This window comes from Aquila chrysaetos, chromosome 17 (genome assembly GCF_900496995.4).
Source record: "Aquila chrysaetos chrysaetos chromosome 17, bAquChr1.4, whole genome shotgun sequence".
Lineage (NCBI taxonomy): Eukaryota > Metazoa > Chordata > Aves > Accipitriformes > Accipitridae > Aquila > Aquila chrysaetos.
This window is the reverse complement of record NC_044020.1, coordinates 2765129-2781246: the sequence shown is the minus strand read 5'-3', so window position 1 is coordinate 2781246 and position 16118 is coordinate 2765129. Positions and strand designations below refer to the sequence as shown.

The 16118-nt window shown below is 49.2% G+C and overlaps 1 protein-coding gene across 3 annotated transcripts; it reads right to left on the bottom strand.

Moving 5' to 3' along the window:
- Positions 1–243: 243 nt before the first annotated feature.
- IL2RB (interleukin 2 receptor subunit beta) lies at positions 244–16117 on the bottom strand. 3 transcript variants are annotated; one of them, XM_030041320.2, is made up of 10 exons: positions 14824–16117; positions 13448–13545; positions 13005–13131; positions 11355–11496; positions 10060–10168; positions 8939–9087; positions 8353–8524; positions 6452–6548; positions 4556–4640; positions 244–3178 (listed from the first exon to the last, which is right to left on the bottom strand). In XM_030041320.2, exons 2-10 carry the CDS (start codon positions 13527–13529, stop codon positions 2354–2356), a joined length of 1788 nt encoding a protein of 595 aa, XP_029897180.1. In that variant the 5' UTR covers positions 13530–13545; positions 14824–16117; the 3' UTR covers positions 244–2353. The 3 variants fall into 3 exon arrangements, with proteins under 3 accessions (XP_029897180.1, XP_040985610.1, XP_029897181.1); XM_041129676.1 differs by having other exon boundaries at positions 13448–16117; XM_030041321.2 differs by having other exon boundaries at positions 11355–11457; positions 13448–16117.
- Position 16118: the final 1 nt, after the last annotated feature.

Sequence of the window (16118 nt, the reverse complement as noted above, 5' to 3'; positions counted from 1 at the left end):
CGAAAGCTGTCAGCCTTTTCACAAGGGAGGGGAGCGGCGGGGATACTGAGCCAACAGGATGGTCCTCAGTTTCCTGCAGCAGGATCACCTCCAAATCTGCTTTAGGTGGCTGAGTCCCTTGGGGAAGGGAGTAGGAAGGAGGGCTAAAGGTGTATTGGTCCGAGCAAAGCTTTGCCTAGTCCCCTATTTAGAAAAGCTGTTAATCCTTCCCCCCCACCCCAAAGTACGGAAAAACACTGTAGATTCCTTAATGTTTCTTTTATTTACAAAAAGGCAAGGTTTTTCTCTTGTACTCATCTTAGCAGCAAGAATAGTTGAAAAGCTTATGAAGATCTAGGATACTTGGCCCATGTAATATAGCAAATTGGGATTCAGTGTCTCTTCTTGAAGTTCGTCCTGGAAGATTCTCAAAGAACAGCAAACAGCTGGGCAAGCCTTGTGCTTCCTTATCTGGGAAGCTGTGGGTTCTTCTTCACGTGCTGTCTCCTGGAGACAGCAGAGCAGTCCATATCTTGATGCACGTGGTGAAGAAGCTGATGAGAGGAGAAATATAGCTCCCTGAGCCCTCTCAGCTGCAGGCAGGCTCAATTTCTTTGAGCAGCTCTTTTGAGGTGAAATCCAAGCCAGTGGGTGACCCCATAGCTGGGACTCATAATGACATTCAGGCTGCATCATGCAAGGTCAGGTAACAGTGTGGGACCAGGACAAAGGGGAAGCTCAGTGCTTGTACAGGCAGAAGTAGGGAAGAATTAGTTCTGGGTGATACTCACAGGAGTGACAGAAGTGCTGAGAAGTTCGATATTCTTGACCTTTTTGATATAAAACTCTTAGAAGAAAGATGTTTAGCACAGGACTGGTATTTTCCCACTGCTGAATATTCCAGAAATATGGCAAGAAAGCAGACAGGCAGTACAGATGTTGAATGCAGGGATGGATGTAACCAGAACATCTTGTCTTCCTTTGCCTCGCCAGTTTTCTTCTGTGGTGTGCTGCTTTCTCTCAACCCAGATCAGCAAATGCAGAGGAAAAAGAAAAAAAAAAAAAAAAAAAGTAGTCTTTGCTATCCCCATTCTTTGTGAGTGGCTTGAGGTTTTCTTTTCAGCAAAGGTGCTGATTCGTGGGTTAGTTTTCTGGGCTCATTCACCACATCTTTGCCGCTAATTAGGCAATGGTTTCCCTTGAGCAATGGAAGGAATGGGCAGCACCGTTGTGATGTTTTCCACTAATACAGGATGTGGGATGAACTATTCTGCAATCAGCTTATCGTAGTCAAATAACTGTATTTTGCCAGCAGGGCAGAGAGGCTTTCGATTTCATGAAAAATATTGCAGCAAGAATGGGAAATTGTGTGCGTTCTTTTTACTGCCATCATCAGACCTGGGGGAAAGAAGGAGGGGGAAGGGGATTTCCCCAGTATTTTTAACCCAATAATGGGGATTTCTTTTTACGCTGCGCTGCTTAGACAGCTGACACAGTTGTGGCTCTGAGCTGACCTTAGAGACTCGAGTCTAAAGCTGGACTGTGTAGCGCAGAATGTAATCTCTGATTAAAACCTGAATTGGGGACATCACAGAAAAAAATTACACCCTTGGTTAGTTAGGAGGAGATATCTTCATCCGTTTCATCATCGGCCCCAGCACTGACTGGCAGTGCTACTGTTCCTTGTACAAAATCTCATATCTACCTCTTCAGGCATTTCTCCCTCCCCTTAGAGGTTTTTAGGCTGGGATGAGGCAAATGGACCATGTGCTTGCTGAGCCTCAAAGCTGAGTGCTATTTTACACCAAGATGCAGAGCATGGAAATGCTGGCACAGCCTCCTGCTGGGAGCTGGGAAGGAAAAAAACTGGTGAGGTTCAGGATGGCACTTAAGCAGCATGGGAAGGGGTTTTTATGCCATCGGATCCAGTAATAGCAGAGAAACAGGTTCAGTTATGAAGGTGAGTCCTTGTTGGTGTTTATGGCTAAGAATCAGGCTTCTGTGTCTCCATTAGCTGTATAGCCACTGAACAGCTTTAATGTGGCTTTGTCATTCTCCATGTGTTGCTTTACTGTCCACTAGCCCAGTTCTCCATGCAAAATGTCCTCTCATGTTCAGTGATCTGTTTCTCTAACATTTTATCCTGGGAGCTAGTGCTACCCATGCAGCCACCCATGAATTTACACCTTGTCCATCCTATCCCTTTTCTGGTTTTGCAGCCATCTAGAGTAACTGTGTTCTCCAGCGTCATTAAAGAACAGTCCCCATGGGTTTGATGCTGAACTCATGTTTGTGTCCTGAATAGAAAAACTGTCTATCTAGCCTTCCCTGCAGAAAAGGCCTTTCCCACCTGTGGGTTTTCTCCAGGCAGATCCTAGACAGAGCAATGGCTGTACTGGCTTTGGAGCTCCCTCAGAGAAAGGTAGGCACCCGTGTTTGGGACCTGGCTGGAGAAGGCTATTCTGCATGGATCCTCATCCTGGCTTTGCTTTAGAGGTGGAGGTTGAGAGAAAGGGGCAGCATGTGCTCCTGGTGTACAGGGGTCAATCAGAGGACCTGCCTTCCCAGTCCCCTCCGTTATATCGATAGTATCGCCGTCATGCGGGTCCGGTGGGTCAGAAGAGTCAGTGTCCAGCTGGCACAGGGCCTCAGCAGGTTGTAAAGCTGCTTTGTCCACCACCTTCTCATCCTGCTTCAGAACTGGTGTTGGTGAGGTGCCTTCACTTGACTGGAGAGCCCCAGAAATAGCCATGGCCCGCTGGGCTTCACCTTCTGTCTCTTCTACGAAGGAGCTGTGTTGGAAGCCCCGGGTCGCCTTGATACAGTGGAGGAAGTTGTGGGACAACACGTGCATGTCCTCTGCCAGTGTGCAGAGGTCTGGGGAGGAGAGAGCATGGTAAGACTCGCCATCCTTGCTGCCACTGCCCTCCTGGGTGAAAGGCTCATAGGTGAAGTAGACCTGGCAGGGCTCGATCTCAAAGGAGCTGGGAAGGTGGAAGAAGAAGTAGCCTTGGTTGGTGAAGCAGCTGGATACAGAGTGCCCACTAGTTTCTAAGGGAGGATCAGGAGTCAACGTTCCCTTGGAAAGTAGAAACTGGGATTCCTGTTCATTCTTCTGCATCACCTCGAGCATGGAGATCTCCGGGGTTGTGCTGTTCACACAGTAGGAAGATGTGGAGAATGGGGAGGAGAGCCATTTCTGATGGGGAAGAAACACAGGAGAGAGACTGTTACCCCCAAAGTATAACACTCAGTGAGGAACCAAAGGTTTCTTCTCCCGAGCACCCACAGCAATCAAGTGACATTTTCTCTGTCCAAGCAAGAGTTGCTGGAGGTGGTGGGGAGGGAAATTCACATTCATGATGTCTCATCTGCAGGATTCTCTGAGAAAGTATATCTATCTGTCACTTTGAAATCAAGAGCAGATCTTGCAAGCCTGTGTTCTGAGATTTCTGGAGGGGGGAGTGGAAGATGGAGGATTAAAGTGAAAGGAAGAAAAAAAATTACAAGGCCATAAGATGAAGTGAAGGTGGAAACATGAAAAGCAGTACTGAGATGCATCTCATGCAATCTATTCCCAGGTGCTGAACCAGTTTCTGATACATCTAGATGGCCGTATGCAGATTTCTTGTCTAAAGTGCTCTTCCAGGCCCCTTGTGCCTAGATTTGCACACTCACCATGAGTGGCATCCTGCAGTGCATCATTATCCTTAAAAATAAACTGGTTTTAATAACATCCAACTTCATTGCCTTTATGGCCAGTACAGCCAATTTTTCTAGTTCTTTCTGCACTGAGAAAGTGTCTTTGGTGCCTGCTGCACACCCCCACCCCCCTACTCTGCACTCTTCCCCTGTAGTTTAAGCTTTCTAAGGCTTTTTGCACTTAGGCTTTTCCAAAGCTTTGGTGTCCTCTGGACCCTCTGCAGTTTGTTTCCATTCTTCTTAAAGCAAGATGCCCCTTGGGATCACCTCCCACGTCCTGCATCTGACACTCCCTTTAATACTGCACAGAATGGTAATTGTCTCCTTGCAGCTGCCCATACTTACGGAGAGATTAGGGGAAGGGAGAAAGTGGGGGTGGAGAAAGAAGGGAAAGAGACAACAAGGATGCAGAAAACAGCTAAGTGCCATCCAGGGTGATGGCAATTTACATTAGGAGCTGAGGAAAGGCTCACAGCCAGGAGGAGGGGATCAGAGCAGGAAATCTGGGGAAGAGCCGCCCAGCCTAGGGCAGGCAGGGAGAGACCGAAGCGGGGCAGAAGGGGATCCGAGAGGCCAAGCTCCCTTGTTTTCCGCAGGTCCCTTGTTTTTTCTCAGCCTCCCCGTTAGGGGAGCAGAGCGCTGAGGTTTGCGTGGTTTGCCGTTTCTCGGTTCTGTAATTAGAGATGCCTCAGCCGCGTGTCAAGTTTTAGAAGGTCAGAAAATAAAACCCGAGCAGAGAACCCAGCAGCTGGTGCTACAGGCACATGCGTCGTGTGTGCACATGTAGGTCTGACAACCGGCTGTCTGTCCCGGGCACGTGCAGCTGGACCCTCCTTTCCCTCATTACCACATGGCTCCATCCCCAGTCCCATACCTGAATGTCACCTCCGTGAACAGAAACGAGCGGGGGAAAGAACTTCTCGGGGTCTGGGATGTGAATCTTCAGGATCTTCTTAAACCTTGAGAAGAGAGAATGAAGAGGAATGAAGCAGGGCCTGATCCTGACCAATCTGGCACTGTGGTGGGGGTATGCAGCTCATGGGTACTACCCTGGCGTTGGGGGAGGTAAAATAAGAACAAGCCCAAGGGCTCTCCTTACTCTTGAGTGGCCTGAAAAGCAATAACTGAGGGATGAGAGGTATGGAGATGAGGCAGTTAAACCCGACATTGGAAAATACACTGCCCTCAGCCTTTTTCCTGGGGAAGCATGACCAACAGCTCACTGGTTTCTTCCCTGCCTTGGCTGGTCACCTTAACCTCTCCACCTGCCCCCTTAAGCCCCTGTCCTGATGACAAGCTGGGCAGGTCTCCCTCGTTTCCAAGCTCCAGCTGCTGTCATCTGCCCCCTCTTTGCTTTGCTGCCACCACAATGACTCAGAGGACCACGTGGCCTGAGCAGGACCACCACTGGCAGAGCTGTACCACAACTCTCTGCCTTGTTAGCAGGATGCTGCATGGTATAGCTAGGACGTGCTGGCCGTGCAAGCCATGTGAGTACATTTTGCATCAGTCCAGAGGCCTCTACTTTACTGGAACCAGTGTGTTGTCATCCTGAGGCAGCATGAAGTGATCTAATCTGCTCCTCAGTCCCTCGGAGAGGTTGGCTGATCCTGTCAGCTCTTTGCTGAAGCTTTGCTGTGGGATGCTCTGAGGAAAGACCCTCCTGACCTCCAGAGGCAATCAGTGTACTCTCTGAAACATCAGAATTTGCTAGTTCTTGCATATAAACTACCTTACATCACTGCAGATGCTATTTTTATTCATGCATGTCTAATCCCTCCTTGGATCTTACCTCAGCATTAACCTCCATCCAATTCCCCCAGGTTAATTATACTCTGTGGAGAAAGAAGGCCTTTTTATCTCTCTGTGCCATATAGCTAGCACTTCCTCACCTTTGTGTTATGACTCAAGGTAAAACACAGTGACGAGTGACTTTCTGAGTATCCATCTTCCTCCAGCATGCCTCTCCTTCTTTCCTTACAGAGAAGCCATCCAGCCTCTGCTGCCTCATTCCTGAGAATATTTCTCCCTGCTCCCCACCATGAACATCAGCACCCTGCTTCTTCGCCCCCGTCCTGAGATGCAAAAACCTGCGGCCATTTCTAACCTCGCCATGCTGACAGGTCACTCTCCGTATTATTGCACGGGGTAACCTTGTGAGATGCTTTCAGTTCTGAATAAAAGCAGTGTCTGGGTAGAAACGCTGGAAAAGAGATCTTTAAAACATCACGTAGAGGTTTACCAGCATGTGATGAGAGACTTCAGGGCTGCACAGACCAGGGAGAGGAAGAATTGTACTCCTCACTCAGGAGTTTTGCCTACAGCCCAAATGTCACCACGTCCTGCCTGAGCTCTTCCTGGAGTGTTTAAATGAGAAGGTAGCAGTACCTAGGCTGCCTGGTCCTCTCTGCTGAGGGAGTGCTCAAGCCAGTGGCCTGCTTTTTAAGAGGCAATTTTGGTGCATGCCTGCCGGTGGACACTACTTAACCCCCAGGCAACAGAAATGCTGTGGCTGCTGTTTTTAATTCAGCCAGGGCATGGCACCAGATCACAGGAGCGCGGCACAATATGATGATGGTGGGGAAACCACATCATCTTGGGTGGTGATATATGTCCCCAGACAAATGTCAGCCTCAAAAGGCTGGGCTATAAACCATATATTTAAGTCACTGTCTGTCCTGAATAACGCCAAGTGAAATATACCGCAGGTTTTGAGAAGACACACAAGATACAGGAGAGGAACAGAGAGGAAAATTTGATTCCCATTTACCATTTCAGGGTCCGTAAGTTAATAAGGAAGGCAGTCCCAATGATCACAAAGATGCAACTGCTCACTATAAGAGCTGGCAGGACCGGCCGGGATGTTTCTGCAAAATGAGAGAGAATGAGGGAGTTGCTGTGAAAATTTAGTCAGGATACTGGAGGCAGGAGCTGCAGCCCTTCTGTGGCTGTTCAAGGTGATCAAAGTGGGCCTTTATTATAATTTCATATAATATTATAAAATTGTACAAAATTATAATATACAGGGCCTTTATTATAATTTGTGTAGGATGCCTTTGAGCTGCTACGGGTTTCAGAGTCTGCTTGGCATTGCTTAATAGATAATTTGTGCTGAACAGCTTGAACTCCCTGTTCATAACAGCACCACAGCTGGGGGTTGCCACAGATGAAGTGCCACAGACCACCGGTTGAAGTGTCCATCAACCTGTCTGTCTCATTGCAAAGGAAAGCAGGGGGTCCTAGAATCAGCTTAAGTGGGATTGGAGACTTGAAACAACATTATGAGTCATTGGGGAGACAGAGTCACGGGGTTCATGGGTCTTTGAGAAGGCAGGAAGACCAAGGATGGAGAAGGTTAGGGGTCAAGGGGCTGGCTGCTTTCTTTGGAGAGGTGTAGGAAAGCTTTAGGAGGCTAGGAAGGTCACAGCTTTCCACCGTATTTTAGTACTTGGATTGTAGGGTTAGGAGAAAGAAACTGAGTTCCCACATTGCCAGCGCTGCCAGCACTCCTCAGGCTTGTCTGGCATCATCTTAAACTTTTCTTAATCTATGTCTTTCACACACATCTCCCCCATACACCTTTGCTTGATCTTGCTATTCTGGTGCCTGTCTCCTCTGCCTGCCCCCTCATGTCCCTCCATCCCTAGTGTCCCTTGGTCTGGGCCTGCAGAGCATCTCCGGAGTAGTTGTGAGAAAAATACAAGAAGGAGGAGGCATTTTTAGGACATTCTTTTCTTTGCCTGTCCTTGAGATGCTACTCAGATCATTTTGTCTCCTCTGCCTCTGGTACCCTGGTTATCTTTGGGTCTTGGTTGCTATGACAACTGGTTGCGGCTGTATCCTATTCATTGACATCACACGCTGTCAAAATTTGATCGCCGCAGCAATACAGTGCCCTTTCTAAACATAGCTCCTCTGTTTATACCAGCACCAGGCACAACAGGGAGGGGCTGAGCAGGGGCAGAGTGGGGATGACATGAGAAGGAATAACCTCTATCTGCTTATTTTTCGGAAAAGAAATGACAGAAACCACAGCCAATGACTCACCGAAAAGACTTGCTCAGGGCACTATCTTTCAAGGCTGGAGGTGTCCTCTGTGCTGTGGTTCAAGGCAATGACTGATGCCAGTCTCAGCAGACCTTCTCGGAAGGGACTTAACATGCTTGTAAGTCTCTTCCATTCTCCGTGAGACTTTGCTTCCTAGGCTCAGGTGTCCTTTGGTTCAGGAGCTGAGCGCTCTGTTTCACTGCATTTCACTGATCAATGGCTCCAATGAACTGGGCCATTTTAGAAAGCTGGATTTATGTTCCTAGGTCACATTAGCACCTGGGAAAATGCCAGTCCTGGCCACTGCTTCTGCAGGTCAGACGTCTGGCCTTACTGCTCTGGGGAAGCAGTCCCTGATTTACATCTTGTGGATTTTGCCTGGCTTCTGGAAGTCACAGGGGCTGTGTTGGGGTTGGGGGGTCTTTGCCCTTAAGCCCTGTTGAGCCAGCCTGACCTAACAGATTAGGAAGGCCAGATTGTTTCCAACCTTTCTACTGCTCTTTGGTCAACACAATCCTCCCTACCCATCTTCTTCCAGCTTCTCAGCCTGCTTTGGCCCTTCTACCTTGTTTTCCCCGAGTCCCCATTTTCCCCTCCAAGTCAGACTGCCTGACTGATCCTTACGGTCAGCATGTGTCCTCCACAGTATCGTCTTGCTCCAGTCGCTCCACACGCCTTTGTAGGTCCCTGAGGCTCTCGGCCTTGCACGGACAGCTGCCTCGTATTTTGAGTTGGGTGAGAGGCTCTCAAACACCACCCACATCTGGTCCTGCAGTATGGTGAAGTTCCTGGCCTCCTGGGAGTAGGGCAAAATTAGAGCATCATCAGCACCCTGGCTTAGAACCTCATGTACCCATCTCTTCCCTCAGAGAGGACTTGTCTCAGATCTCTACACCTTGTGCACTGCTTGTTCACCCTGCAGGAAAATTCTGCTTCGCTTTGCTTTTTTCATCCCTTTCAGGTCTTTCCTGGAGCTGTCTGGATTTCTCTGTGGCAGCACTAAGTAAAACAGGATTCGTGTCTGCCTCCATGTCATCACCAAACACTGGCAGCAGGTGACACAGATTAAAGGGGGGGGGGTGTCATCTGCTCTCCAGCTTCACCAAAACTGGTTTTGCCCTGAGGGGAGGCCCAGGATCAAGTCCTGGGTGACGTAAAGAAGACCAGGATTCATATGGTGACAGGTCTTAGTACCCCCATCTATACTCACCTCCCAGGATTGACTCGTGGCTCGATACCGCACTTGGTATTCCCGCTCCCCATTCAAATAGTGAGAGGAAATTTTCAGGCTCCACGTTAAGTTGTAGGTGTTTTCAGTTTTGCTAACCAGCTGAAGATCTTCTGGAGGCCTCAGCTTTACTGGAAAGAGAGAAGGAGCAGGGCTGGTACCTCTGCACTATCTGTCCACAACAAGACTCCACCGCAAACCCCACTGCAGCAGGGTTGGTGTGTCGGCTGTGCTCGCAGACTCCAGCCAGCCACAGCCACATGAGATGGTTAGTGAGTTCCCCCTCTCTCTTCCTCCTTCTTCCCCACTGTCACTGACGGCAAAAGACCACAGTTGTCTCTGGGCTCTGTTAAAAGCAGCTCCTCCTGTGAGTGCAATCAATCCCGCATGGCCATGCATCCTACCCTGTAAGGGTGATCCACAAGGCAATTGCATGGGCAGGAATGGAGCACGGCTGGGGAGAGAGCTGCTTCCCAGCTGCGCTTTCAGAGAGCTGCAGCCACGGGGGATGGAGTTACACAGACTGTCTAGGCTGATCCTTCCCAGTCCCTGACTCCAGCCATGCCTTCTTATGCCTCACCTTGCAGCAGCTCTTTTGATGTCTCCTTGAGCCATGTAAACTCACACGACCAGCAAACAAATGACCCAAGCAGATGTTTTTCGGCTGGATTAGTGAGTTGAATCCTTTCAGCAAAGAGTGATGCATGCCAAAGCTGGCTTAAAGGAGGGTGGAAGCACGTATCTGGTAGGAGGGGCAGGGGAAGAACAGCAAAACTTTCCCTCCTTCCTGCAGCACGCTTTTTTCAGGAGGTCAGCTGAGCTGTCATTGCCTGTTTGAAGCCAGAACTCCTAGTGCAAAGCACTCTAATTTAACAGTGTCCCAGATACAGGACAGGATAGGAAGTGACTGGCATGATACTGCATGTTAGACGTGCAAGTGGCAGGACTCAACGTGGTTCATCTGTGCTAGTTGTAGCAGGGGACAAGGAAAAGACACAAGTCTAAAATCAGCTATAGGTATTGCATAGGGGTGGATGGGGAAGATAAATTAGCTATCATTTTGTGGGGAAGCTTCAGAGACTGCAAGACAGATGAGTACTCACTATTTGCAAGTGGCCTGAAATCTTCTATTTGCACGGGTATAGACTTATTCTCTCCAATGTGGCAATGGACAGAAATGGTAAGACGGTCTGCAGCGGTGAAGCATTGAGTCTGCAAGGAAAATTTACCATTAGTGACACTGAAGCCTCATCAATAAGCATTCATATTTCTAAGCATTGCCTATGTATAAGAGGTTTAGGAATACTTGACAATAAATATGGATGATATTTGTGGCTGAAAGGCATAAGCCTCAGTGGCAAGTGAGGAACCAAAGATTTATACTTCATGTGGTTGGATTTTTTTCGTTCATTGGCAAGAAGGGCACAAAATATTGTGATATGCTAGTTTCCTAGGATTGTTGTATGTCTGACTAAGCAGGAAAAAGGTTACTTTCTATAAGTGACATTTATTGAGAAAACATATTTTTACTAAAACATTATCTGTTCATTGGTAAGATTGAGCTGACATTAGTATTAAATATTACTCTTGAAACGCAATGATACTAAAGGGCCACATATATCATACAGTATTAAATAAGCAATAGGGAAATTAGCTTGATTAGATAGAAATAAAAGATTTTGGAGCTGTTTATTAACCCTGCAATTTGTCTTTGTGCACGATGTGCAAATGTAAGAAAGCTTGTCCATCATTAGAACTGGTTGTGACTTTATCAATAAGGAGAATTAGCTTGTATTTGGGTGGGGTTTTTTTCTGAAAACACAAGGACTACAGTAACACTGGATATGACTGAAGGAAGTACATAATGAATCTAAAAAAAGACTGATTTAAACAAAGAATAAGAGCTAGAGGATTTGCATCACCATTAGCTCCACTGATGTGTCTCTGTTGCATCTTGCATTTGACACATATAACCAGACTTCCCAGTAGTTAATGATCTGGAAAATGGTACTGACCTCTTTAAGGAAAATGAGGTCAAGAGGTGACCTAAGAGCTGGTGGTGATATCCATCCCTCCTCAGAGGAAGGGAATAAGGCCAAACCCAGCTAACTGAGACATGGAACACTGCATGTGATCTGTCGGTCCTGCACCTCTTCTGCACGTGTCAGGACAGCATGGCCCAGCTCAAAATGAAGCTAATCCCTCCTGCAGGGGAACCCACAGGGATGATGCATATCAACAACACACAACATCAAGCCCAACTCCAGAACTGGAGCCAGGGATTAGATTTGGGCTTTTTATACTGCTCCTGGCTGTCACACTGTTTATACACCCCAAATCCACACACAAATCCTTTCCACCTTGTCATTAGCCAGGACATCCCGGATGAATTACTCACATTACTCCTTTCGCTGAAGGTCTTGTTGCACTTCAGTCCTGTCGTGTGTTCTGCCTTGTGTAATTCACAGTGCTCCTTGAATCTTTCACGTAAGGATTTTAAGCTGGGTTTTAAGCAGGAGAACTCCAGTGAGCTGGGGACGCTGTTTTGTATTTAGTCAAAATTTACGTAACACTAAAGGCCTTTCAAAGCGTTTTGTATCCTACCATATTTGCTGAACAGGGTACAGAAAGGAAGTAATCCCACTTTCTCTTCCCACTGCGTCACTCAGACAAATTTTACGTACTGGCACGTGGAGAGTCAATGCATCCCAGTTATTTCAAGCCAAAGATAACAGTAGGTTTCCAGTTTCCAAGTCTTCACAAAACCCTCCTGCTACCTCCTCTGCTTCCTGTTGATATGAGCGGGCATGCAGAGCCCAAACACACCTGCTGCCCACAACTGCACCAACATGGCCCTGGAAGACAAGTGCCTGTTTCAACCCCTCCAGGGTTTACAGGTCTCCTCCAAGCCACTGGCAGTCCTGTAGGATCTCAGATACAGAGCGAGATGCATCTTCTGAACCAGGTCACATCCCAGTCAGCCAGGACCGTTCGTCACACTTGGCAGCGCTACGCCGTGACCTCTCTTCTGCTCTGACAAGCGTGGCTGGACAGCCTAAACTGAGCTATGGCACAGGGGGTGACAGGGTGGGAGACCATCCGTGGGGCTGCAGCTGAGGGGGTATCAGACTGAGCTGCCTGCTCCAGCTGTAAGGTCAGATCAGTCCTAGGACTTGCTGATGGTGGGGAGAGGTGGTACCCTAAAGCCCTGGTCAAGCAATGGCACAGTTCCAAATCCAGCCCCGGTCTCTGTGATTCACACCCGTGGAGCAACATAAACGTTTTGGCTTTCTAGGTCCATGCACCAGGCCCCAGAATATATTTGCCCATTTCACCCCGTTGGAGGTGTCTCTATGACAGTCACAAGCAACCCACTCACTGCCAGAATCACACTGAGCCTCTCCTTATGACAGGCACCCAGGGGAGCCCTGGGGCAGGCTGGTAAGTCTCTTGGCTGGAGATGTCATACTTGGAGACCACAGAGACTCAGCCAGCCCCCACTGCGGTACTGGCCACACACCTACCCCTCTGCTGGGAGATGTGTGGGAGAGGAAAACATGGTGAATTGAGAGGTGAAAGGGCCGGGGGAGACAGTGGGAACAATATTTTCCTTCATTTACTGTTACTCAGGGTGCAACATCCCAGCTCATCCTGGCAATGGGCAAATGGCCTCTGTATAACTTTAATTCCACCTTCCTCCAACCCCATCTCTATACATCCTCTTTTTCCATTGAAAATGCCTTTCAGTCCAGAGGATGGCTACCAAGGAAGAGGGATTTTTCAGAAAATGAAGCACAGACAGAGCTATGGAGCTGGAAGATGGGCTGTGCTAGGCAGTTTGGGACCGTCAGATGACAAACACTGAGCAGGGGCCAGCGTCTCAGCCTACATGGGGTTAGAGACAGAGTTCAAGACAAAGCTCCTTGGCTCTGTGACTCCACTATGTCTGACCTGGCGGCAGAGACCCTACGTTTTTGTTAAGTGGTAAACTTTCCAGAACACATTTCATTCAAAGCACTGGCTTTCCTCAGCCTCTCCAGTCACCCACCTGCCACAAAAACCTGACTTCGATGAAATCTCCAGCTGGCATGCTCCTTCAACCAGGTCCCTGCCTGGGTTCCAGTCACAGAATAGAGCTGCCCGTGAATCATACCAACAAGTTAGGCTGGAGGCACCTGCCAGCAGAGAAGAGATGGAGAGCAACGTGGCTGAATTAGCAATGATGTTTAGCATTAACCATCACCTCAGACAATTCTGCCCCATCCCAAACTACAGACTGACTCCTCTGCTGGATAACTGTCTCCGAGTAAGAAAGGCAGAGCCACTCACTTCTCTATGTCCCTGGAGGCTGATGTGCTCATAAGAGACCTGTAACTCTTGCAACCTTCTCCGGCTGTGTTGCACCGCAACACACCGTGGTGCACACACTCCTCCGGCTGACCCCCGTCCCCGCTCGCCCAGCTGGTATGGGTGAAGGGAATCGCTTCTTACCTTGTGCCAAGTCTGATGCCCATGAGAGAGACATGAGGCTGAACAGCCAGAGGTGACACAGAAGCAGCAAAGAGGGCTTCATCGGTACCGGAGACACACTGAAAGAGAGAAGACGCCCCCCCAACGTAACTCAGCAATGCAAATTAGGAAGATGTCATCTCACAGGAGGCATCCGCTGTCCTAGGGCAGGGCTCAAAGCCGGTGCCAATCTTCCAGGCTCAGAAACTCATACTCCTTCTTCTCCGGAGTCTGTGCTTTTCCCTCAGCACCTCATTGTTTTCCTGCCTCGGGTGCTTTGCTCAGCACTGAAACCGTTCGCAGTGCAGCACAGATGGGCTGTTTGCAGGGGTAATGCCTTCTGGAAATGCGTGTGTGAGTGCACAGCAGTCTGCGTGTGTTGTTTCAGGCTGCTTGCTGACTAAGGTAGAGAGTGCTGCCTCGGTTGCACATGGCTTGTGCTTTGAAGAGCTTCTTTTTTTTGGTCAGCACTAGGGTTGAAATAACTAGGTGCTTGCAGAGTAAGAGGGGTCTCTGGCTGCAACTGACAAAAGTTAGTTGCAGAGTCCATGGCTTAGGAGGTAGATTTTAAATGGCTTGTTTGGGACAGGGAGGAAATCAGGAAGAAGAAGGAGTTTATCAGGTTCTGGAAAGTCAAGGCTTTAGCGTATCACAAAATACTACATAGTTACGCACAAACCATGCACCATCCTCACCAAGTAGACCCCGTGCTGCCTTGGAAGGAGCTGTGCTTTTAGGTGTAGCAGAAAATTTGGGCTTTGTAATTAGGAAACGGCAGCACCCCTCATCCACCCGTGGCACCCGGGAAGACTCCTTGTCTTAGAAAGCCTGTACAGCCATGCTCCGTATGGGACAGACTGGGCTTACGGGCTTCTCATCCAGTCCTTCCCCTCTCCCCATCCACCTGGACACCCATACCTTGAGGTCTGCCTCTGCCCACAGAAGGGACCACCGTCACCTCTCAGCAAGCCCGAAGCCCAGTCAGAGCTGAGCAAAACAAGACAGAGTCCCACTGGACCCCGCTGGGACTGCCAGGGGAGCGGGAAGAGAGTTTATAAAAGGCTGGCATGAAGCATATCATCGATTCCCGTTGTGATAAAAGATTAGGTTCAGATGAAGAAAAACATGACGACAACACATTAACAGAAAAAGGGGAGAGAAAGAGAGAGAAAGAAAGCAGGCAGCGTGGTTGTGAGATGTGGGGTATGATTTGAGAGGACTGTGGAGAGACAGAGAGATAAATACGTGCTCAGCCCTCCCCAACAGCAAGATTCAGTTTGTCAGACCGAAACTCCTTCCAAGACGCTTTTCGGATCAGCCACCCCCGTGTGGGAGAGAGCTGGCATCACCCCCTTTACCTTCCAGCTCCAGGCACTGAGCGGTCCAGGCAAAGGGAGTCCCCAGGGACCAGGTCGTGGAGTTGGATGGAAGCAGGTGCTGGACATCAACCAGTGAGGGGAACGGGGAGGGGGGAAAGGGAGAGGGATGGAGGCAGATATCCTAGCTCAGTGCATGTCCAGGTGTCAGCCGGCGCTGCTGGCACGAGAGGAGAGGTGCCTCCAGCCTGGCAGTTCTGCTGCGGAGCCGTTCCTCTGGTACGTGCGTGGTCTCTGTCTTCTCCCTCTCACCTTTGCACAGGAAGCTGCCGCTTGCTTGCCTTGTCAGACTGAGACGAGGCCCTGAAGTATCGAAAAGGCTAGCGAGGCCGAGAATAAAAAGCCCCAAACCACGTCCTACTTCCTGCTGGTAAAGCGATAGGTGCAGAAACAAGGGTGGAGGGATCAGGTGTTAGCTTGCAGTACTCAGATATACTGGGACCAGTTTGTAACTATTGCTGGGAAGCAAAAGAGAGAGAGAGAAGGACCTCTTCTCTTGGGACATCAGCAAGAAACCCATAGCTTCCTCTTTCAGACCCCCAAACAGATCATTCATATCACTCTCGGGGTCTGCACACGTGCAAGGATCACTTTGAAACTGTGGACAGGAGTCAATTTGCGGCAGAAATACTGTGGACCGCTTTGTGAAAGATAACTCGAGTCATTGACCTAAGCAACACCAGAACGAAACCAGCCTCCACATCAGTGCCCCAGTTTCAGAGGATCCATCCTGGGTCAGAGCAGGAGCGGAACGAGGGCAGTGCAGAGTGTGAGCAAGCTTGAGGCACAACCCTCACACTTGCAGATGGTGTGACACCGCAGGAACACCCATCCTGCAGCCTCCCTACCCAGCCGAGCTCCGCAGAAGGAGGAATCACCTCCTCCGACCTGAGCCTCACAGCTAGTCCAGACAGGCAAAACCACCCCGCGGTAGCTGCAGTGCCGGTTTGGCATGGCTTGTCCATTCAACACGCCAGACAGGGATGCAAAAAATACGTCCAACTTCTTCCAAAGCTTTATGTGCCGTCACCCTCACAGATAACCGCTCACAGGCCCTGCAGGGCACATTTAGTTTTAGAAGATCCTTTTGCCACAGGCAGACGTCTTCCCCAGAACACTTTGCCTTCACATCCCAAGCCAAGACAGACGCGCAAACGCAAACCCACAGCCCAATGCTTGCCCGGTTCACAGATAGGCGTGCGCATGCATACATGTCCCCGCACATCTCTCTTTTTAGATACGCAAACACAATTCTCTGAAGTGCAGCATATCGCGTT